Source organism: Scyliorhinus torazame, chromosome 5 (genome assembly GCF_047496885.1).
Source record: "Scyliorhinus torazame isolate Kashiwa2021f chromosome 5, sScyTor2.1, whole genome shotgun sequence".
In the NCBI taxonomy this organism is placed as follows: Eukaryota; Metazoa; Chordata; class Chondrichthyes; order Carcharhiniformes; family Scyliorhinidae; genus Scyliorhinus; species Scyliorhinus torazame.
Genome location: NC_092711.1, coordinates 325857232 through 325882662, shown reverse-complemented (window position 1 = coordinate 325882662; position 25431 = coordinate 325857232). Strand labels below are relative to the sequence as shown.

Sequence of the window (25431 nt, the reverse complement as noted above, 5' to 3'; positions counted from 1 at the left end):
CTTTACGCAAAGAGTAGTGAGGCCGTGGAATGCCCTACCTGCTACAGTAGTGAACACGCCAACATTGAGGGCATTTAAAAGTTTATTGGATAAACATATGGATGATGGCATAGTGTAGGTTAGATGGCTTTTGTTTTGGTGCAACATCGTGGGCCGAAGGGCCTGTACTGCGCTGTATCGTTCTATGTTCTATCCCCCAACTGACATTCCCATCATCCCCCAACCAACATTCCCATCATCCCCCAACCGACATTCCCATCATCCCCCAACCGACATTCCCATCATCCCCCAACCGATGTTCCCATCATTCCCAACCGATGTTCCCATCATTCCCAACCGATGTTCCCATCATCCCCCAACCGATGTTCCCATCATCCCCCAACCGACGTTCCCATCATCCCCCAACCGATGTTCCCATCATCCCCCAACCGACGTTCCCATCATCCCCCAACCGATGTTCCCATCATTCCCAACCGATGTTCCCATCATTCCCAACCGATGTTCCCATCATCCCCAATCGACGTTCCCATCATCTCCAAACCAACGTTCCCATCATTCCCAAACCAACTTTTCCATCATCCCCCAATCGACATTCCCATCATCCCCCACCAACGTTCCCTTCATCCCCCAACTGACGTCCCATCATCTCCAAAACAACGTTCCCATCATCCCCCATCAACGTTCCCATCATCTCTAAACATAGAGAATAGAAGCAGGAGGAGGCCATTCGGCCCTTCGAGCCTGTTCTGCCATTCATTATGATCATGGCTGATCATCAAGTCCAATTCCCTGATCTCACTTTTCCCCCCATATCCCTTTAGCCCCAAGAGCTGTATCAAATTCCTTCTTGAAATTACACAACGTTTTCACCTCAAATACTTTCTGTGGGAGTGAATTCCACAGATTCACCGCTCTCTGGGTGAAGACATTTCTCCTCCCCTCAGTCCTAAAAGGTTTACCCCTTATCCTCAAACTATGGCCCCTAGTTCTGGACTCCCCCACCATCGGGAACATTCTTTCTGAATCTACCTTATCTAATCCCGCTAGATTTTACAAGTTTCTATGAGGTCCCCTCTCACTCTTGAACATAATCCTAACCGATTTATGACAGTCCCGCCATCCCAGGAATCAGTCTGGTAAACCTTCGCTACACTCCCTCCATAGCAAGAATATTCTTCCTCAGATAAGGACACCAAACTGCCCACAATCCTCTCGCTATGAAGGCCAACATACCATTTGCCTTCTTTCCTGCCTGCTGTACCTGCCGCTTACTTTCAGCGACTGATGCACGAGGACACCAAGGTCTCGCTGAGTATCTGCCTCTCTCAATTTACACCCATTCCAATAATAATCTGCCTTCCTATTTTTGCCCCCGAAGCGGATAACTTCACATTTATCCACATTATACTGCATCTGCTATGCATGTACCCACTCACTCAGCCTGTCCAAATCCCGCTGAAACATCTCTGCATCCTCCTCATAGCTCACCCTCCTACCCAACTTTGTATCATCTGCAAATTTGGAGATAATTTAGTTCCCTTGTCCAAATCAGTAACATATAATGTGAACAGTTGGGGTCCGAGCACAGATCCCTGTGGTACCCCACTAGTCACTGTCTGCCAATCAGAAAAAGACCCATTTATTCCAATCTTTTGCTTCCTGTCTGCAAACCAGCTTTCTATCCATTTCTAGACACTACCCTGAATCCCTTGCGCTTTAACTTTACGCAGTAATCTGCCAAGTGAGACCTTATCGAAAGCCTTCTGAAAGTCTAATTAAACTACATCCACCGGTTCTCCCAACTTTCCCATCATTCCATTCCCGACCATGCCAACCATTTGTAAGTTCATATCCATTGACACGCCTGGCCAACGTTGGTCGCGTTCTGGGCCTCGGTCTTTGAGGCCAATGTCTGAGATGGTGGGGGTTAGGATGGAGCCATGCCCGCTGGTGGCCATCTTCGGGGTGTCGGACTGGCTGGAGCTTTTTGAGGGGAAGGGGGCCGACGTCGTGGCCTCGGCCTCCCTGATAGCCCGGCGATGAGTCCTGTTTGGGTGGAGATCGGCAGCACCACAGAAGGCTGCAGACTGGCTGGCGGACGTAGCAGAATTCAAAGAACAAAGAAAAGTACAGCACAGGAACAGGCCCTTCGGCCCTCCAAGCCCGTGCCGACCATGCTGCCCGACTAAACTACAATCTTCTACACTTCCTGGGTCCGTATCCCTCTATTCCCATCCTATTCATATATTTGTCAAGATGCCCCTTAAATGTCACTATCGTCCCTGCTTCCACCACCTCCTCCGGTAGCGAGTTCCAGGCACCCACTACCCTGTGTAAAAAAACTTGCCTTGTACATCTACTCTAAACTTTGCCCCTCTCACCTTAAACCTATGCCCCCTAGTAATTGACCCCTCTACCCTAGGGAAAAGCCTCTGACTATCCACTCTGTCTATGCCCCTCATAATTTTGTAGACCTCTATCAGGTCGCCCCTCAACCTCCGTCATTCCAGTGAGAACAAACCGAGTTTATTCAACCGCTCCTCATAGCTAATGCCCTCCATACCAGGCAACATCCTGGTAAATCTCTTTTGCACCCTCTCTAAAGCCTCCACATCCTTCTGGTAGTGTGGCGACCAGAATTGAACACTATATTCAAGTGTGGCCTAACTAAGGTTCTATACAGCTGCAACATGACTTGCCAATTCTTATACTCAATGCTCCGGCCAATGAAGGCAAGCATGCCATATGCCTTCTTGACTATCTTCTCCACCTGTGTCACCCCTTTCAGTGACCTGTGGACCTGTACTCCTAGATCTCTCTGACTTTCAATACTCTTGAGGGTTCTACCATTCACTGTATATTCCCTACCTGCATTAGACCTTCCAAAATGCATTACCTCACATTTGTCCGGATTAAACTCCATCTGCCATCTCTCCGCCCAAGTCTCCAAACAATCTAAATCCTGCTGTATCCTCGGACAGTCCTCATCGCTATCCGCAATTCCACCAACCTTTGTGTCGTCTGCAAACTTACTAATCAGACCAGTTACATTTTCCTCCAAATCATTTATATATACTACAAAGAGCAAAGGTCCCAGCACTGATACCTGGGGAACACCACTGGTCACAGCCCTCCAATTAGAAAAGCATCCTTCCATTGCTACTCTCTGCCTTCTATGACCTAGCCAGTTCTGTATCCACCTTGCCAGCTCCCCCCTGAGCCCGTGTGACTTCACCTTTTGTACTAGTCTACCATGAGGGACCTTGTCAAAGGCCTTACTGAAGTCCATATAGACAACATCCACTGCCCTACCTGCATCAATCATCTTAGTGACCTCCTCGAAAAACTCTATCAAGTTAGTGAGACACGACCTCCCCTTCACAAAACCATGCTGCCTCTCACCAATACGTCCATTTGCTTCCAAATGGGAGCAGATCCTGTCTCGAAGAATTCTCTCCAGTAATTTCCCTACCACTGAAGTAAGGCTCACCGGCCTGTAGTTCCCGGGATTATCCTTGCTACCCTTCTTAAACAGAGGAACAACATTGGCTATTCTCCAGTCCTCCGGGACATCCCCTGAAGACAGCGAGGATCCAAAGATTTCTGTCAAGGCCTCAGCAATTTCCTCTCCAGCCTCCTTCAGTATTCTGGGGTAGATCCCATGAGGCCCTGGGGACTTATCTACCTCAATATTTTTTAAGACACCCAACACCTCGTCTTTTTGGATCTCAATGTGACCCAGGCTATCTACACACATCCTTCTGGTAGTGTGGCGACCAGAATTGAACACTAGAATCCAAGTGTGGCCTAACTAAGGTTCTATACAGCTGCAACATGACTTGCCAATTCTTATACTCAAATTTGTAAGATTGGAGAAAATTAAATTTGCTCTCAGAGGGTCGGGGAATGGTTCCGCTCCAGGTGGAAGCAGTTCATCGCCTTCTTTAAGTAGTTGTTTGTGACCAGCAACTTGGTGGGTGGATGGTGGTGGGTGGGGGCACAATCCTCTGGGTGGAAAATTCCAAAGATTCACAATCCTTTGAACAACAAAGAACAAAGAAATGTACAGCACAGGAACAGGCCCTTCGGCCCTCCAAGCCCGTGCCGACCATACTGCCCGACTAAACTACAATCTTCTACACTTCCTGGGTCTGTATCCTTCTATTCCCATCCTATTCATATATTTGTCAAGAAGAGTGAAGAAAGGAGTGAAGAAATTTCTCCTCAGTCCGAAATGACCGGCTCCTTATCCTGAGACTGGGCTCCCGTGTCTTAGACTCCCCGACCAGCGGAGACAATCTCTCAGTGTCCACCCCTTCAAACCCCTTCAGAATGTTGTAGGGATCAATGAGATCACCTCTCATTCTTCCAAACTCCAGAGAATATAAACCCCATTTACTCAGCCCATCACAGGACAACCTCCTCAACCCAGGAACCAATTGTGAACCTTTGCTGCACCGTCTCCAATGCAAGTCTGTCCTTTCTTATCTGTGGCGAAGACAGCAGAGTGTTCCAGATGTGGTCCACCTAAACCCTGTGAAGCTGCAGCAAAACTTCTTTATTCCTGTACTCCAATCCCCTTGCCTTCTGAATTGCTTGTTGAACCTCATGCTAATTTTGTGTTCCTTGTACCTGCTCACCCACGTGTCTACAACATCACCACTTACAAGTTTCTCAACTTCTAAACAAAAAATTCTGCTTTTTTATTCTCAATACCAAAATGATTTCCCTATATTATACTCCATCTGCCACTTTGTTGCCACTCCGTAAGACGATAAGACATAGGAGCAGAATTAGGCCACTCGGCCCATCGAGTCTGCTCCGCCATTCAATCATGGCTGATATTTTCTCATCCTCATTCTCCTGCCTTCTCCCCATAATCCCTGATCCCCTTATTAATCAAGAACCTATCTACCTCTGTCTTAAACACACTCAGTGATTTGGCCTCCACAGCCTTCTGCGGCAAAGAGTTCCACAGATTCACCACCCTCTGGCTGAAGAAATTCCTCCTTATCTCGGTTTTAAAGGATTGCCCCTTTAGTCTGAGATGGTGTCCTCTGCTTCTAGTTTTTCCCACAAGTGGAAACATCCTCTCCACGTCCACTCTATCCAGGCCTCGCAGTATCCTGTAAGTTTCAATAAGATCCCCCCTCATCATTCTAAACTCCAACGAGTACAGACCCAGAGACCTCAATCGTTCCTCATACGACAAGCTCTTCATTCTTAAGCATCTCTTTGCAGCATCTCAGTGTCGTCCCCACATCTTACCATCCCACCTAGTTTGGTATCATCTGCAAACTTAGATCCATTACTCTCTGTCTCACATCATTAATACAGATTGTAAGCGGAGACCCAGCGCTGATGTGCGGTACTTCACTATTTACCACCTGCCAACTTGAAAAATCCCTGTTTACTCCCCTTCGTACTTTGTAGATTTGCTTTGTACTTGTGATTTTTTTAAACTTATTTGAATTAAAACATTGTGCTTTTCCTAAGTGCACTGTTAAGGTGTCTAAAAAGAAATTCCAGCATTTTCCCAACAACTAATATTAGTCTAACTGGCCTGCAGTTCACCACTTTCTCCTCATTTCTTGAAACATGGTGTATCTTTTGCCAACGAAAGTCGAGTGGGGCCGTTGCTGAATCTAAGGAATTTTGGAAAAATCCTAGCTGGCACTATCTTGGCAGCGATCACTTTCAAATCTCTCAGGTGTAGGCCACCAGGTCTCAGGGATTGGTCGGATATTAGTTCCTGAACTTAAGTTTTTCCAATATCTGCTGAAATTAATTTCCTTACCTCACTCTTTTTAGCTGATCATCTATTTGTGACATGAAGCTGATGTCTTGTACGGGGGTGATTTTCCCACCCTGTTGCGCGAGGCACAGACCCCGTTACGCTGGGTGCACAGGGAGAAAGGCCCAAAACGGGTTCCGCACCAGGAGTCGAGCCAACTCAGAATCATCTGACTCACTACCCACAGCCGGATCTGGATCAGGCCCATACACGTATTTAAATGAGTCATTAGGTCACATTCTCCCAGTAATCACTGGCAAAACCCCGCTCAGGCACCGAGTAGCACTGCTTTCCTAAGCGGAGGCCAGGTGTGATGGGCACGTCGAGGTGGGGGGGGGGGGGGCTCGGAGGGCATTGCAGCCCCCTGGGTGGTCAGGATTTCATTCAGTAACCCAGGCTAACACTTCAGAGCAGTACTCGAGGTAGTGCTGCGCTGGCACTCGAGGTAGTGCTGCGCTGGTACTGGAGGTAGTGCCAGCTGGTACTCGAGGTAGTGCTGCGCTGGTACTCCAGGTAGTGCTGCGCTGGTACGCGAGGTAGTGCTGCGCTGGTTCCCGAGGTAGTGCTGCGCTGGTACTCGAGGTAGTGCTGCGCTGGTACTGGAGGTAGTGCCAGCTGGTACTCGAGGTAGTGCTGCGCTGGTACTCGAGGTAGTGCTGCGCTGGTTCCCGAGGTAGTGCTGCGCTGGTACTTGGGGTAGTGCTGCGCTGGTACTCGATGTAGTGCTGCGCTGGTACTCCAGGTAGTGCTGCGCTGGTACGCGAGGTAGTGCTGCGCTGGTACGCGAGGTAGTGCTGCACTGGTACTCCAGGTAGTGCTGCGCTGGTACTCGAGGTAGTGCTTCGCTGGTTCCCGAGGTAGTGCTGCGCTGGTACGCGAGGTAATGCTGCGCTGGTACTTGGGGTAGTTCTGCGCTGATACTCGAGGTAGTGCTGCGCTGGTACTTGGGGTAGTGCTGCGCTGGTACTCGAGGTAGTGCTGCGCTGGTTCCCGAGGTAGTGCTGCGCTGGTTCCCGAGGTAGTGCTGCGCTGGTACACGAGGTAGTGCTGCGCTGGTACGCGAGGTAGTGCTGCACTGGTACTCGAGGTAGTGCTGCGCTGGTACGCGAGGTAGTGCTGCGCTGGTACTCGGGATAGTGCTGCGCTGGTACGCCAGGTAGTGCTGCGCTGGTTCTCGAGATAGTGCTGCGCTGGTACTCGAGGTAGTGCTGCGCTGGTACGCCAGGTAGTGCTGCACTGGTTCCCGAGGTAGTGCTGCGCTGGTACTCGAGATAGTGCTGCGCTGGTACGCCAGATAGTGCTGCGCTGGTACTCGAGGTAGTGCTGCGCTGGTACGCCAGGTAGTGCTGCACTGGTACTCGAGGTAGTGCTGCGCTGGTACGCCAGGTAGTGCTGCGCTGGTACTCGAGGTAGTGCTGCGCTGGTACTCGAGGTAGTGCTGCGCTGGTACTCGGGATAGTGCTGCGCTGGTACTCGAGGTAGTGCTGCGCTGGTACTCGAGATAGTGCTGCGCTGGTACGCCAGGTAGTGCTGCGCTGGTACTCGAGATAGTGCTGCGCTGGTACGCCAGGTAGTGCTGCGCTGGTACTCGAGGTAGTGCTGCGCTGGTAAGCGAGGTAGTGCTGCGCTGGTACTCGAGGTAGTGCTGCGCTGGTACGCCAGGTAGTGCTGCGCTGGTACGCCAGGTAGTGCTGCGCTGGTACGCCAGGTAGTGCTGCGCTGGTACTCGCGGTAGTGCTGCGCTGGTACTCGAGATAGTGCTGCGCTGGTACGCCAGGTAGTGCTGCGCTGGTACTCGAGGTAGTGCTGCGCTGGTACTCGAGGTAGTGCTGCGCTGGTACTCGAGGTAGTGCTGCGCTCGTACTCGCGGTAGTGCTGCGCTGGTACTCGAGATAGTGCTGCGCTGGTACTCGAGATAGTGCTGCGCTGGTACTCGAGATAGTGCTGCGCTGGTTCTCGAGATAGTGCTGCGCTGGTACTTGAGGTAGTGCTGCGCTGGTTCTCGAGGTAGTGCTGCGCTGGTACTTGAGGTAGTGCTGCGCTGGTACTCGAGGTAGTGCTGCGCTGGTTCTCGAGGTAGTGCTGCGCTGGTTCTCGAGGTAGTGCTGCGCTGGTACGCCAGGTAGTGGTGCGCTGGTACTCGAGGTAGTGCTGCGCTGGTACGCCAGGTAGTGGTGCGCTGGTACTCGAGGTAGTGCTGCGCTGGAACGCCAGGTTCCAGCTGAATGGATCATTCAGTAATCCAGGCTAACACTTCAGAGCAGTACTCGAGGTAGTGCTGCGCTGGTACCCGAGGTAGTGCTGCGCTGGTACTGGAGGTAGTGCTGCGCTGGTACCCGAGGTAGTGCTGCGCTGGTACCCGAGGTAGTGCTGCGCTGGTACCCGAGGTAGTGCTGCGCTGGTACTCGAGGTAGTGCTGCGCTGGTACTCGAGGTAGTGCTGCGCTGGTACTCGAGGTAGTGCTGCGCTGGTACTTGAGGTAGTGCTGCACTGGTACTCGAGATAGTGCTGCGCTGGTTCTCGAGGTAGTGCTGCGCTGGTACTCGAGATAGTGCTGCGCTGGTACTCGAGATAGTGCTGCGCTGGCACTCGAGATAGTGCTGCGCTGGTTCTCGAGGTAGTGCTGCGCTGGTTCTCGAGATAGTGCTGCGCTGGTACTCGAGGTAGTGCTGCGCTGGTACTCGAGGTAGTGCTGCGCTGGTACTTGAGGTAGTGCTGCGCTGGTACTCGAGATAGTGCTGCGCTGGTTCTCGAGGTAGTGCTGTGCTGGTACTCGAGATAGTGCTGCGCTGGTTCTCGAGGTAGTGCTGCGCTGGTTCTCGAGGTAGTGCTGCGCTGGTTCTCGAGATAGTGCTGCGCTGGTACGTCAGGTAGTGCTGCGCTGGTACGCCAGGTAGTGCTGCACTGGTACTCGAGATAGTGCTGCGCTGGTACGCCAGGTAGTGCTGCGCTGTTACAGGAGTTATCCCTTAGGTAGAACATTAAATTAGGCACATCTATCTTCTTAGTTGGGTGTAAAAACCATTAGCCAAGGCACTCAAAGGACTAATGAACGAAATAGGGCACTTTAAGATGCAGTATGAACAGAAAGATGCTCAGGAAATTATTTCAAGAGTAAATGCCCCTTCCCCCACTGACCTGTATGGCCTCGATTGTAGTGTCTTTGGCTTCAGGCGTCGGGGTTTGCCGGTCAGTGCTGCGGCTACGCAGAGGCTTGTTGGGAGGGTTGACGGGGGGATTGATGGGTCTAGCTGAAGCTGAACGAGGGCAGAGATGAGACTCTACAAGGTTAGAATTTGAAATAGGAAAGCAAGAAAAGTGCAGAGCAAGAAAACAAAAGGAGAAAGAGAGAAATTGTGCATGTTAGGACCACGAATGAAAAGCAGAGTGCAGACTGCCACACTAGATTAACAGACACCATCACCATGCTATGGTTAGTAACCAAGGTGAAGGAATATTAAGTAAAAAATTGAACAAACATAATTAACTTTAAATTGCCAAAATGCCATGTGCAATCTGTAAATAGCAAGTTATTTAAGCATTAATTCACAGGCCACCACCATAAACCAGAGGGAAATGTGGACACGGCAGTGTATTCATGATACATGGATGGTTATTGAAGCTACCGCCAAGAACATGCGCTCTCGACGCTGCTACTGTTCCCATTAAAATGCAGTCCTTAGTACAGCTCTGCACAGACTAATAAAGATATCTACACATCCAGTTCCACCCAAAAAAAAGGAACACATTTTGTCACAAGTCAAACTGTTAAAAATACACAAGGAGCAATGGGAGAAGCAGTGTGTTGTGTGCAGCGGACACGGGCGATGTTCCAATCAGGTTAAACACTCAGCTGCCAGTTAGGTACAATTATTAAAAATTATCCAAAGCAAAACACACGACTTACAAAATATGCTGTAGATGGTAAAAAGCAGCAAATGAAGAGATTTCAGGTCAATGAAAATTAAATAAGCAGCTGGACATCAAAAAACATCTACAGAACTTGTCAGAACATTAAAAACCAGCATTTTAAATGATCCCTATTTCCTACCAAAGCTGTATTCTTTCTCGATTTTCTCCAATGATCAAAAATCACTTTCAATCCTATTGTAGAACAGTTAGATCTCCAGGGCAGCATCCGGCGACAACATAAATATAAACATACTTGCAACAAACAATTTTTCTAAATTCTTAGCTGTATTTAGAGTTCGAAAATATAAAATCGGATAAATCCTAAAAAAAAAATGATTTAAAGCAAAATAAAGTGAAATATAAAATAATGTCAATGCTTGAAATCAGAGTTAGAAACTAAATGTAGGAAATACTCAGCAGGTCAGGCAGCAACACTGGAGAGAGAAACAGGGTTAATGGGCACAATTCAGCAGACGAGGGTTAAAGCCCGCTGAACAGCACGTTTAGCAATGTGTTTCTCAGTGTCTACAGCACCAAGAAAGACCCTGCTATTCAACGGCACTTTGCTGGGTATTTTGGCCTTGGGAACTCCCCATCGAGGCCACTCCAAATCATTCCTTGCTCCGCTTCAGTTCTCACAGAACGAGGCGCCGCTTTTAAAGGCAGCCCCAAGCTTTGCGCAGGGACAGCGAGATGCAGATCGCAACGCACTGCAGAATTCTGTATTGAGCGTCACAGATCTCGATACAGGCCTCTCGTGAGATTCAACAGCCTCGCCCCGACATCAACACTGTAAAAAAAATTTTTTAAGAGTACCCAATTCATGTTTTCCAATTAAGGGGCAATTTAGCATGGCCAATCCACCTACCCTGTACATCTTTGGGTTGTGGGGGCAAAACCCATGTAGACATGGGGAGAATGTGCAAACTCCACATGGACAGTGTCCTGGGGCTAGGATCGAACCTGGGTCCTCGGCGTAGTGAGGCAGCAGTGCTAACCACTGCGCCACCGTGCTGCCCTTGTCCCTTCGCCAAGTCGTGTGACGAGGCCGCTGAATCGCATCCAATGTTTCAGGTCAATGACATTTTGGCAGACTTTAGTTCTGATGATGAGCCGTTGGATCTCAACGTAAGGGTTTCTCTCTTCACAGTTGATGCCAGACCTGTTGCGTATTTTCCTCATTTTCTGCTTTTATTTCTAATAACGACATATATTGCTGTGCTAAGAATGATAAGTAGCAGCTAAAATTCTCAAAAAATGCTCATGATCTTTAATAGAACATAGAACATTATAGCGCAGTACAGGCCCTTCGGCCCTCGATGTTGCGCCGACCTGTGAAACCGCTCCAAAGCCCATCTACACTATTCCCTTATCGTCCATATGTTTATCCAATGACCATTTAAATGCCCTTAATGTTGGCGAGTCCACTACTGTTGCAGGCAGGGCATTCCACGCCCTTACTACACTCTGAGTAAAGAACCTACCTCTGACATCTGTCTTATATCTATCTCCCCTCAATGTAAAGCTATGTCCCCTCGTGCTAGACATCACCATCCGAGGAAAAAGACTCTCACTGTCCACCCTATCTAATCCTCTGATCATCTTGCATGCCTCAATTAAGTCACCTCTTAAACCTCTTCTTTCTAAAGAAAATAACCTCAAGTCCCTCAGCCTTTCCTCATAAGATCTTCCCTCCATACCAGGCAACATCCTGGTAAATCTCCTCTGCACCCTTTCCAATGCTTCCACATCCTTCCTATAATGCGGTGACCAGAATTGAACGCAATACTCCAAATGCGGCCGCACCAGAGTTTTGTACAGCTGCAACATGACCTCATGGCTCCGAAACTCAATCCCTCTACCAACAAAATGGAATATTTTTGCTAATATTAAGTTTTCTGTAATGAAACTCATGTATTTGAAAGGAGCAATTCAGAACGTTCTGAGCTTGGTAACCGTTCCCTCTTGCAGGTAAATTGATGAGGTATGTATGCAGTGAGGGACACTCAGGAGAGCAGGGGAACGTTATTGAGCTGGGAGCAGCTCGGAGGTTTAATGTGTTTCTGAATGATATGCGTCGCGACAAGTGGAAACATCGTCCACTCTATCCAGGCCTCGCAGTATTCTGTAAGTTTCAATAAGATTCCCCCCTCATCCTTCTAAACTCCAACGAATACAGACCCAGAGTCCTCAACTGTTCCTCATACGACAAGTTCTTCATTCCAGGGATCATTCTTGTGAACCTCCTCAGGACCCTTTCCAAGGCCAGCACATCCTTTCTTAGATACTAGGCCCAAAACTGCTCACAATACTCCAAATGGGGTCTGACCTGAGCCTTATACAGCCTCAGAAGTACATCCCTGGTCTTGTATTCTAGCCCTCTCGACATGAATGCTAACATTGCATGTGCCTTCCTAACTGCCGACTGAACCTGCACATTAACCTTAAGAGAATCTTGAACAAGGACTTTCCGAAGCATTTTCCCATTTAGAAAATAGTCGATGGCTAAATTCCTCCTTCCAAAGTGCATAACCTCACACTTTTCCACATTGTATTCCATCTGACACTTCTTTGCCCACTCTCCTAGCTTGTCCAAGTCCTTCTTCAGCCCCCTTGCTTCCTCAATACTACCTGTCCCTCTGCATACCTTTGTATCATCTGCAAACTTAGCCACTTAAGAAAGCCTGTAGTTAAGAGGTTGCTCCTCCCTTTCATATTGACGATATGTGGCCAGAGGGAGAACTAATTTCAACAAATATTGAGGTTAAAATTTAAAACAACATAAAAAGGTTAAAACAGATGCATCAGATTAACTTGATTTTTCTCCTTGTCTGATCCGGAAATAAGAAAGTCGAGAGAGTAAACAAAGTAGCAAGGAGAGGGGAAGAGACTCAGCTCAGAGTTACAGCAACATGGAGACTCAGCTCAGAGATACAGCAACATGGAGAGTCAGCTCAGAGATACAGCAACATGGAGAGAGTCAGCTCAGAGATACAGCAACATGGAGACTCAGCTCAGAGATACAGCAACGTGGAGACTCAGCTCAGAGATACAGCAACATGGAGACTCAGCTCAGAGATACAGCAACATGGAGACTCAGCTCAGAGATACAGCAACATGGAGAGAGTCAGCTCAGAGATACAGCAACATGGAGAGAGTCAGCTCAGAGTTACAGCAACATGGAGACTCAGCTCAGAGATACAGCAACATGGAGACTCAGCTCAGAGATACAGCAACATGGAGACTCAGCTCAGAGATACAGCAACATGGAGAGAGTCAGCTCAGAGATACAGCAACATGGAGACTCAGCTCAGAGATACAGCAACATGGAGACTCAGCTCAGAGATACAGCAACATGGAGACTCAGCTCAGAGATACAGCAACATGGAGACTCAGCTCAGAGATACAGCAACATGGAGACTCAGCTCAGAGATACAGCAACATGGAGACTCAGCTCAGAGATACAGCAACATGGAGAGAGTCAGCTCAGAGATACAGCAACATGGAGACTCAGCTCAGAGATACAGCAACATGGATGAGTCAGCTCAGAGATACAGCAACATGGAGAGAGTCAGCTCAGAGATACAGCAACATGGAGACTCAGCTCAGAGTTACAGCAACATGGAGAGAGTCAGCTCAGAGATACAGCAACATGGAGACTCAGCTCAGAGATACAGCAACATGGAGACTCAGCTCAGAGATACAGCAACATGGAGACTCAGCTCAGAGTTACAGCAACATGGAGAGTCAGCTCAGAGATACAGCAACATGGAGAGAGTCAGCTCAGAGATACAGAAACATGGAGACTCAGCTCAGAGATACAGCAACATGGAGACTCAGCTCAGAGATACAGCAACATGGAGAGAGTCAGCTCAGAGACACAGCAACATGGAGAGTCAGCTCAGAGATACAGCAACATGGAGAGTCAGCTCAGAGATACAGCAACATGGAGAGTCAGCTCAGAGATACAGCAACATGGAGAGAGTCAGCTCAGAGATACAGAAACATGGAGACTCAGCTCAGAGATACAGCAACGTGGAGACTCAGCTCAGAGATACAGCAACATGGAGACTCAGCTCAGAGATACAGCAACATGGAGACTCAGCTCAGAGATACAGCAACATGGAGAGAGTCAGCTCAGAGATACAGCAACATGGAGAGAGTCAGCTCAGAGTTACAGCAACATGGAGACTCAGCTCAGAGATACAGCAACATGGAGACTCAGCTCAGAGATACAGCAACATGGAGACTCAGCTCAGAGATACAGCAACATGGAGAGAGTCAGCTCAGAGATACAGCAACATGGAGACTCAGCTCAGAGATACAGCAACATGGAGACTCAGCTCAGAGATACAGCAACATGGAGACTCAGCTCAGAGATACAGCAACATGGAGACTCAGCTCAGAGATACAGCAACATGGAGACTCAGCTCAGAGATACAGCAACATGGAGACTCAGCTCAGAGATACAGCAACATGGAGAGAGTCAGCTCAGAGATACAGCAACATGGAGACTCAGCTCAGAGATACAGCAACATGGATGAGTCAGCTCAGAGATACAGCAACATGGAGAGAGTCAGCTCAGAGATACAGCAACATGGAGACTCAGCTCAGAGTTACAGCAACATGGAGAGAGTCAGCTCAGAGATACAGCAACATGGAGACTCAGCTCAGAGATACAGCAACATGGAGACTCAGCTCAGAGATACAGCAACATGGAGACTCAGCTCAGAGTTACAGCAACATGGAGAGTCAGCTCAGAGATACAGCAACATGGAGAGAGTCAGCTCAGAGATACAGAAACATGGAGACTCAGCTCAGAGATACAGCAACATGGAGACTCAGCTCAGAGATACAGCAACATGGAGAGAGTCAGCTCAGAGACACAGCAACATGGAGAGTCAGCTCAGAGATACAGCAACATGGAGAGTCAGCTCAGAGATACAGCAACATGGAGAGTCAGCTCAGAGATACAGCAACATGGAGAGAGTCAGCTCAGAGATACAGAAACATGGAGACTCAGCTCAGAGATACAGCAACATGGAGACTCAGCTCAGAGATACAGCAACATGGAGAGACTCAGCTCAGAGATACAGCAACATGGAGAGAGTCAGCTCAGAGATACAGCAACATGGAGAGAGTCAGCTCAGAGACACAGCAACATGGAGAGAGTCAGCTCAGAGATACAGCAACATGGAGACTCAGCTCAGAGATACAGCAACATGGAGAGAGTCAGCTCACAGATACAGCAACATGGAGAGAGTCAGCTCACAGATACAGCAACATGGAGAGAGTCAGCTCAGAGATACAGCAACATGGAGAGAGTCAGCTCAGAGATACAGCAACATGGAGAGAGTCAGCTCAGAGATACAGAAACATGGAGAGAGTCAGCTCAGAGATACAGCAACATGGAGAGAGTCAGCTCAGAGATACAGCAACATGGAGAGAGTCAGCTCAGAGGTACAGCAACATTGAGAGAGTCAGCTCAGAGATACAGCAACATGGAGAGAGTCAGCTCAGAGATACAGCAACATGGAGAGAGTCAGCTCAGAGATACAGCAACATGGAGAGAGTCAGCTCAGAGATACAGCAACATGGAGACTCAGCTCAGAGATACAGCAACATGGAGAGAGTCAGCTCACAGATACAGCAACATGGAGAGAGTCAGCTCAGAGATACAGCAACATGGAGAGAGTCAGCTCAGAGATGCAGCAACATGGAGAGAGTCAGCTCAGAGTTACAGCAACATGGAGACTCAGCTCAGAGATACAGCAACATGGAGAGAGTCAGCTCAGAGATACAGCAACATGGAGAGAGTCAGCTCAGAGTTACAGCAACATGGAGACTCAGCTCAGAGATACAGAAACACGTTTTATTTTAACATTTATGATTTAAGTAGTATTTTGGTCCTTATACCAGAGGGGGAGGAATGACAGGTTCTTTGGTCTGTTATTCCCAGATGAGCTGATGTCATGTGATGCTTAAAACACACTGCAATCAAATATCTCTCAAAGATTAGCTACTATCGCACGTGGACTAAACACAAATTACAATGCTACATTTCAAAAAAATGTTGCTGTTATTCTTCTACCATGTTCATATCAGTTGCACGACTAACTTCATCGAGCAAATACTGGAAATCTGGAATTAAAACTGAGTATGAAGTAGACAGCAGGTTAGTCAGCATCTGTAAGGGGAAGAGGCAGCATTAACTTTCTGCAGCAGGACTGACAGGTGCAATGTTCTGTCATCCCCGTGTGTTTAATCAGCATGTGTGGGTTGCATAACAGCTTCGAATGAATAATCCGACTTTGTTTTCTGGACCACATTCAGTGTCACAAAATGCTGGCGTGAACTATTAATACCTGATCAATGACAAACTGTGCTCGACCCAGGAATTTAGACCCAAAGCAAATTTCTTTTTGAATTTGTTCTTGGCGTGTGGGCGTCGCTGGGCTGCGTTGTTGCCCTTCCCTTAGTGCCCTTGTACTGAGTGGCTCGCTGGATCATTTTGGGGGGGCTGGGGGCAGGGAAGAATTAGAGCCAACCACATCGCTGTGTGGGCCTGGAGTCACATGCTGGCCAGACCGGGTAAGCACGGCAGATTTCTTTCCCTAATGGACATTAGTGACCCAGATGGGTTTTTAATGACAATCGACAATGTTTCACGGCCAACATAAATTAGACTTTTGATTCCAGATTTTTATTGAATAAAAATTTCACCATCTGCCCGGGTGGGATTGGCACCCGGGAACCCAGAGCACTACCCCGAGCCTCGGGATTACTAGTCTTGTGACAACACCACCTCCCCAAATTAAAACTGTCCAATCGGAAAGGATCTCAACTTTGTGATTTACCATGTGTTTACTTTCTGCCTCTCACCGTCCAATAAAACATTCCCTTCAATGCAGCATCCAACAGAGTCCCACTCTGTGTGAGTCAGCTGAATGGTGGTGAGCCTGTAGCAGCCCAACAGCTCATCTGCTCTCCTCCCATCCCCAAATCCGCAACCCCCCCACAGCCTCCAACCGACACTCAATTCTCATCCCACCTCCAACCAACCCGGGTTGCCCACTATCCCCTCCCCAGTCAAGCTCTGCGAGATATTCTGACTGGTGACTGAGCAGAGACCTGGCTCACCATGACCATTGCACTGGCTGACATGTGCTGATGCTTCCTAGTCAGCAGCAGCTTCATCAGTCGTGGAGTTAGCTAAGTACACTTTGCCACATTAGCAGAAAGTAGAGAGCAGCCAAGAAGCGGTGTGCATTGAAGGTCAGGGTGTTGGTAAGTGTCAAATGCAGTTATGTTCAACAAAAGCTTGGGATGCGGAGCGATGTTGTCTTTGGTGGAAGAGGATTACCTGCAGAACTTTGTCCAGCTTCTGATAAAGTAGCAGCACTCTTGCTCCTAGCTAAAGAGGACTGTGTGGGGGTCAGCAGACGGCTGATTATATTACTCTCCAGGGGACTGTTCTGGGAACGCCGAGCTGAGGGACAGGAATAAATCAAAAGGGAGTCAGCATGGTTTTAACTGGGGAGAAGAGGGGTGAGGGTGGGAGGAAGGGAGGAGGATTCAAACATAAATCATGACAAAAACATCTGTGAATGCTTATGTAAAACTAAACCAAGAAAGGGTTAAAAACATAAACTTCACAGTTTCAGCAATTAGATAACAGAGGGTAAACAATAATCAACAAGCAAGGTGCGTTCCCAAAATACACTCCTGGTCATTAACAAATTTAAGCACAAGTCTGCCAGCTTCAAAAGAAGGAAGATGTGTTCAAACGGAACACTGATAAGTTCAGAGCGTGATTAATGTGTCAATATGCTGGGTGGGTGTACAGTATATGCAAACAATGGTTGTGGGGAGTGACCTGGTGGTTAGTGTGTGGAGGCATGAGCTCAGCCCCAATGGGCTGAATCCAGGAGACTGACTACAGTAAACACAAAGCTGCAATCGCCTACTCTGCTCAAGTGACGCGACAGAGTCAGAGGACAGCAGCATTTATCTGTACAGCCACCTCTGTATTAAGAAACTGGAAGTTATATAAGAGGCACATTGTCCAGTGCAAGCCTAGGAAAGGGAAAATAGTGAAGATTAGGTATAACTCAAGTAGTTTAGAACATTGTTAGTGAATTCAAGGTTTCATGTCAGATCAATACGGCCAACAAGCAGACCAACAAGTTAAAAAGATTTCCAAACTCAAGAAGGTTAATCACAAACAGGGTGCAATAGGTTTACACTTGAATGGTTAAAATCACACATAAAAAGCCAGGAGTGAGAGATTGGGAAAAACCAGAGATAATGTTCCCAATGAGATATGAGTAAGTGAGGGTTTTCTGTGCTTCAACTGGTGTGATTTTGAGAGACAGCACATTACACAATTCAGATTAAATTAATATAGGATCAAGTTAAATATATTTAATATTCACTAAGCATTCAAGCCATGTAACAGGGAAAATGTCTGATGCAAATTGTCATCCACCTTGCACTTCTTCCTTCTTGTCTGACTGGGATGGACGAGGGTTACCAGCCAATCTATTCAGTGAGGAGCTTCTTTTCTTATCCACTGTGCCTGAGAATCAAGGGCATTGTTCATTATTCCACAACATCCAAACCAATAAAGATTGCTTCCAAACACATCGGGCTCACATCCAATGTTTAAACATTGCTGAATTTTTACTTGACAGAGACTAAAAGCATTCTGAGAAGTGTCACTGAAATAATGATCTGATGTAGAAAATGATTACCAGACAGCTTGATTTTTATCCTTGGAAAGAGTAATGAAACATTAACATTGGATTAAATAGCACAAGAGCATTCCCTACACCTGCTTGCTCCACCTGGGACACTTTCCATGCTGGTGGAGAGGTTTTACCACCCAATCTGTTTAATGAAGTACTTCTTGTCTCCAAAGACAGAGCTAACAGATCAAATTGGATTTGTGTTAATTGGGTGAAGGCACTGCTCTGTAACATGACCTGCACACTGACTAACAATTCTGTTCCAAAACTAAAGCTCAAATCCAACTGTCCCATTTTGATCAGGTAGAATCATAGAAGTTTACAGCATGGAAACAGGCCCTTCGGCCCAACCAGTCCATGCCGCCCAGTTTTTACCATTAAGCTAGTCCCAGTTGCCCGCACTTGGCCCATAACCCTCTATACCCATCTTACCCATCTAACTATCTAAATGTTTTTTAAAAGACACAATTGTACCCGCCTCTACTACTACCTCTGGCAGCCCATTCCAGACACTCACTACCCTCTGAGTGAAGAAATTGCCCCTCTGGGCCCTTCTGAATCTCTCCCCTCTCACCTTAAACCTATGCCCTCTAGTTTTAGACTCCCCTACCTTTGGGAAATGATGCTGACTATCTACCTTATCTATGCCCCTCATTATTTTATAGACCTCTATAAGATCACCCCTAAGCCTCCTACGCTCCAAGGAAAAAAGTCCCAGTCTATCCAGCCTCTCCTTATAACTCAAACCATCAAGTTCCGGCAACATCCCAGTAAATCTTTTCTGCACTCTTTCCAGTTTAATAATATCCTACATGATCAGTTGTGCTCAGTTGCAACATTCTCAACACAGAGTCAGAGGGTCGTAGGTTCAAGCACCACTCCAGGAACCTCAACACAAAACGCACATTGATACTTCCAGTACTGAGGCAGCGCTGCACTGTCAGAGGGTCAGTACTGAGGGGGTGCTGCACTGTCAGAGGGTCAGTACTGAGGGAGTGCTGCACTGTCAGAGGGTCAGTACTGAGGGGGTGCTGCACTGTCAGAGGGTCAGTACTGAGGGAGTGCTGCACTGTCAGAGGGTCAGTACTGAGGGGGTGCCGCGCTGTCAGAGGGTCAGTACTGAGGGAGTGCCGCACTGTCAGAGGGTCAGTACTGAGGGAGTGCTGCACTGTCAGAGGGTCAGTACTGAGGGAGTGCTGCAATCTCAGAGGGTCAGTGCTGAGGGGGTGCCGCACTGTCAGAGGGTCAGTACTGAGGGGGTGCTGCACTGTCAGAGGGTCAGTACTGAGGGAGTGCCGCACTATCAGAGGGTCAGTACTGAGGGGGTGCCGCACTGTCAGAGGGTCAGTACTGAGGGAGTGCTGCACTGTCAGAGGGTCAGTACTGAGGGAGCGTCGCACTGTCAGAGGGTCAGTACTGAGGGGGTGCCGCACTGTCAGACGGTCAGTACTGAGGGGGTGCCACACTGTCAGAGGGTCAGTACGGAGGGAGTGCGGCACTGTCAGAGGGTCAGTACGGAGGGAGTGCTGCACTGTCAGAGGGTCAGTACTGAGGGAGTGCTGCACTGTCAGAGGGTCAGTACTGAGGGAGTGCGGCACTGTCAGAGGGTCAGTACGGAGGGAGTGCTGCACTGTCAGAGGGTCAGTACTGAGGGGGTGCCGCACTGTCAGAGGGTCAGTACTGAGGGAGTGCCGCACTGTCAGAGGGTCAGTACTGAGGGGGTGCCGCACTGTCAGAGGGTCAGTACTGAGGGAGTGCTGCACTGTCAGAGAGTCAGTACTGAGGGAGTGCCGCACTGTCAGAGAGTCAGTACTGAGGGAGTGCGGCACTGTCAGAGGGTCAGTACTGAGGGGGTGCCGCACTGTCAGAGGGTCAGTACTGAGGGAGTGCCGCACTGTCAGAGGGTCAGTACTGAGGGGTGCCGCACTGTCAGAGGGTCAGTACTGAGGGAGTGCTGCACTGTCAGAGGGTCAGTACTGAGGGAGCGTCGCACTGTCAGAGGGTCAGTACTGAGGGGGTGCCGCACTGTCAGAGGGTCAGTACTGAGGGAGTGCCGCACTGTCAGAGGGTCAGTACTGAGGGAGCGTCGCACCGTCAGAGGGTCAGTACTGAGGGGGTGCCGCACTGTCAGAGGGTCAGTACTGAGGGAGTGCCGCACTGTCAGAGGCTCAGTACTGAGGGAATGCTGCACTGTCAGAGGGTCAGTACTGAGGGAGTGCTGCACTGTCAGAGGGTCAGTACTGAGGGAGTGCTGCACTGTCAGAGGGTCAGTACTGAGGGAGTGCCACACTGTCAGAGGGTCAGTGCTGAGGGAGTGCTGCACTGTCAGAGGGTCAGTACTGAGGGAGTGCCGCACTGTCAGAGGCTCAGTACTGAGGGAATGCTGCACTGTCAGAGGGTCAGTACTGAGGGGGTGCCGCACTGTCAGAGGGTCAGTACTGAGAGAATGCTGCACTGTCAGAGGGTCAGTACTGAGGGAGTGCCGCACTGTCAGAGGGTCAGTACTGAGGGTGTGCTGCACTGTCAGAGGGTCAGTAAAGAGGAGGGTTTAATATTGCTGTCTTTCTGATCAGGTGGGCTGTGTGATTGTGTAAGCCTCTCTGCCTCAGCATTTAAAACACAGAAATATGCCCATGAGCAAAACTAAAAGGAACTGTGTTTGACTGGCAAACATCAAAGCAGCTCCATAAATCTCTCATTGAAGAGATAAAAGGGAGCACTCACCACCCACAATACAAAGAATGTTATATAAACAACATTTAATTTTGAAATTTCTCGTGACTTCATTGCAGTATTCCATTTCTCTGCAGGAGGGCTGGCAAGTCAAAGACTGAGTCTTCACAAATACAGGAGAACAGCACCTATTGCTGTCAGATGCAAAGTTTGACTTAAAAAGGCTGTAAATATGGTATATGAAACAACAGCCGAGTTACTGGATGCTTTCAAATGGAAGCAGAGTAAATTAGATACAGAATGATTGAGGAGGTGGATGGGATGAGAGGAATCTGCTGAAATATAAACACTCCACAGTTGGATTATGTGTCCTGTTTCAGTGAAGTTATATAATTGTGTCATTTTAGCAGATGTACGGGACAGTCATGCAGCTAGTTTTTGATAGTTCCATCACTAAAGCCCCCCGCTCCCCCGTGCTTTAACCACCCACATTCCTGCAATTCAGCCAACACTGTGGGAACCATCAATATGATAACCAAATGTGGACACTGTCGTACAAAACAGTTAGAATTTCAACATTTGGCTCGAGAATAAGAAAGTGAGGCACTGCTGACTTATATTTCCACACATTGTGCACTTAGCCATCGCTGTAACTGCAAATATCAAATCAGATTCCTCCAGCGTTATTTACAATCCAAAATAAACTGCACTAAATTCACCCAAAACAAAAACTACAGCTTGAGCAATGAAGAGATTTGGCGGAATCATTCTGAAAACAAGGAAAATACTGCAGGTTTAAAAGTAATAAGTCTAACTCAAAATAAGCAAAATAGAGAAAACGATTGTGCTTCAATGTAGGCCGAGGACATGGCTGAGATACGAAATAAATACTCTGCACCTGCCTTTACCAAGGAAGATGACGATACTGGAACAGCTAAAAATTGATAAATGTGCGACAAGAAAGGTTGGCTGTGAGCCAGCAGGATCAGAGATGTATCCAAGGATAGGGAGGGAAATGAAATAGGAATTGTAGAGTCACTATATCTTTAGACATGGGGATGGTGTCAAGGTGTTGGAAAAATATTGCACCATTGTTCAAGAAAAGGATTTATAAAAATGTGTCCTTTCACGGGATGGGGATGTTGTGGACAAAGCCAGCATCATTGACCATTCACAATTTCCTTTGAATAAAGTGGTTCATTAGACCATCAGGATAAGGCCAGCTCCAGGCCAGTCAGTGTAACCTCGCTGGTCGGGAAGGTCTAGAAACAATAATTCCAGATAAAATTAAGTTACTTTGATAAATGTTTAATAATGAGGAAAAGCCAACGTGAACTGCCTTGGACAAATTATGTTTAATTGGATTGGGTTTTTTATATAAGTGACAGAGGGTTGATATAAAAAAATTTTTTTTTTTACAGTCTCCAATTATTTTTTCCCCCAATTAAGGGGCAATTTAGTGTGGCCAATTCACTTACCTTGCACATCTGCACATCTTTTGGGTTGTGGGGGTGAAACCCACGTAGACACGGGGAGAATGTGCAAACTCCAAACGGACAGTGACCCAGGGCCGGGATTCGAACCCTGGTCCCCAGTGCCGTGAGGCAGCTGTGCTAACCACTGTGTCACCGTACTGCCCTCCTCGGTGCCATGAGGCAGCAATGCTAACCACTGTGCCACTTTCACAGGACATGGCATCCGCTGCGTACAGAGGTATCAGCGATCTGGACAGCGTACAGAGGTATCAGCGATCAGGACAGCGTACAGAGGTACGAGGGATCTGGACACAGTACAGAGGTACGAGGGATCTGGACAGCGTACAGAGCTACGAGGGATCAGGACAGCGTACAGAGGAATCAGCGATCAGTACAGCGTACAGAAGTATCAGCGATCAGGAGAGCGTACAGAAGTATCAGGGATCTGGACAGCGTACAGACGTACGAGGGATCTGGACAGCGTACAGAGATATCAGCGATCAGGACAGCGTACAGAGGTACAAGGGATCTGGACTGCGTACAGAGGAATCAGCGATCAGTACAGCGTACAGAGGAATCAGCGATCAGTACAGCGTACAGAGGTATCAGCGATCAGGAGAGCGTACAGAGGTATCAGGGATCTGGACAGCGTACTGACGTACGAGGGATCTGGACAGCGTACAGAGGTATCAGCGATCAGGACAGCGTACAGAGGTATCAGCGATCAGGGCAGCGTACAGAGGGATCAGCGATCAGGACAGCGTACAGAGGTATCAGAGACCAGGACAGCGTACAGAGGTATCAGCGATCAGGACAGAGTACAGAGGGATCAGGACAGCGTACAGACGTATCAGTGATCAGGACAGCGTACAGACGTATCAGCGATCAGGACAGCGTACAGAGGTATCAGCGATCAGGACAGCGTACAGAGGTATCAGCAATCAGGACAGCGTACAGAGGTATCAGCGATCAGGGCAGCGTACAGAGGTATCAGCGATCAGGGGAGCGTACAGAGGTATCAGCGATCAGGGGAGCGTACAGAGGTATCAGCGATCTGGACAGCGTACAGAGGTATTAGCGATCAGGACAGCGTACTGAGGTATGAGGGATCTGGACAGAGTACAGAGGTACGAGGGATCTGGACAGAGTACACAGGTATCAGCGATCAGGGCAGCGTACAGAGGTACGAGGGATCTGGACAGCGTACACAGGTATCAGCGATCAGGGCAGCGTACAGAGGTATCAGCGATCAGGACAGCGTACAGAGGTATCAGCGATCAGGGCAGCGTACAGAGGTATCAGCGATCAGGGCAGCGTACAGAGGTATCAGTGATCAGGACAGCGTACAGAGGTATCAGTGATCAGGACAGCGTACAGAGGTATCAGTGATCAGGACTGCGTACAGAGGTATCAGCGATCAGGACAGCGTACAGAGGTATCAGTGATCAGGACAGCATACAGAGGGATCAGGATAGGGTACAGACGTATCAGCGATCAGGACAGGGTACAGAGGTATCAGCGATCAGGACAGCGTACAGAGGTATCAGTGATCAGGACAGCATACAGAGGGATCAGGATAGGGTACAGACGTATCAGTGATCAGGACAGCGTACAGAGGTATCAGCGATCAGGACAGCGTACAGAGGTATCAGCGATCAGGACAGCGTACAGAGGTATCAGCGATCAGGACAGCGTACAGAGGTATCAGCGATCAGGACAGTGTACAGAGGTATCAGCGATCAGGACAGCGTACAGAGGTATCAGCGATCAGGACAGGGTACAGAGGTATCAGCGATCAGGACAGCGTACAGAGGTATCAGTGATCAGGACAGCGTACAGAGGTATCAGTGATCAGGACTGCGTACAGAGGTATCAGCGATCAGGACAGCGTACAGAGGTATCAGTGATCAGGACTGCGTACAGAGGTATCAGCGATCAGGACAGCGTACAGAGGTATCAGTGATCAGGACAGCATACAGAGGGATCAGGATAGGGTACAGACGTATCAGCGATCAGGACAGGGTACAGAGGTATCAGCGATCAGGACAGCGTACAGAGGTATCAGTGATCAGGACAGCGCACAGAGGTATCAGCGATCAGGACAGCGTACAGAGGTATCAGCGATCAGGACAGTGTACAGAGGTATCAGCGATCAGGACAGCGTACAGAGGTATCAGCGATCAGGACAGCGTACAGAGGTATCAGCGATCAGGACAGCGTACAGAGGGATCAGCGATCAGGACAGCGTACAGAGGGATCAGCGATCAGGACAGCGTACAGAGGTATCAGAGACCAGGACAGCGTACAGAGGTATCAGCGATCAGGACAGAGTACAGAGGGATCAGGACAGCGTACAGACGTATCAGCGATCAGGACAGCGTACAGACGTATCAGCGATCAGGACAGCGTACAGAGGTATCAGCGATCAGGACAGCGTACAGAGGTATCAGCAATCAGGACAGCGTACAGAGGTATCAGCGATCAGGGCAGCGTACAGAGGTATCAGCGATCAGGGGAGCGTACAGAGGTATCAGCGATCTGGACAGCGTACAGAGGTATTAGCGATCAGGACAGTGTACAGAGGTATCAGCGATCAGGACAGTGTACAGAGCTATCAGCGATCAGGACAGCGTACAGAGGGATCAGGACAGCGTACAGAGGTATCAGTGATCAGGACAGCGTACAGAGGTACGAGGGATCTGGACAGCGTACAGAGGTATCAGTGATCAGGACAGGGTACAGAGGTATCAGCAATCAGGACAGTGTACAGAGGTATCAGCGATCAGGATAGCGTACAGAGGTTCGAGGGATCTGGACAGAGTAGATAGGG

General features: G+C 48.6%; 1 protein-coding gene across 11 annotated transcripts in view; it reads right to left on the bottom strand.

Moving 5' to 3' along the window:
• The window catches only part of map7d3 (MAP7 domain containing 3), a 171617-nt gene that overhangs the window by 40104 nt on the left and 106082 nt on the right, over positions 1–25431 (bottom strand). For 4 of the 11 annotated variants that reach the window (XM_072505980.1, XM_072505981.1, XM_072505984.1 and 1 more), the window contains 3 exons: positions 18195–18284; positions 17070–17195; positions 8933–9075 (listed from right to left, as the gene is read on the bottom strand). In XM_072505980.1, the coding sequence (XP_072362081.1) occupies positions 8933–9075; positions 17070–17195; positions 18195–18284 (359 nt within the window). The remainder of the gene's footprint in view (positions 1–8932; positions 9076–17069; positions 17196–18194; positions 18285–25431) is intronic. The other 7 variants (XM_072505987.1, XM_072505990.1, XM_072505989.1 and 4 more) reach the window with 5 other exon arrangements.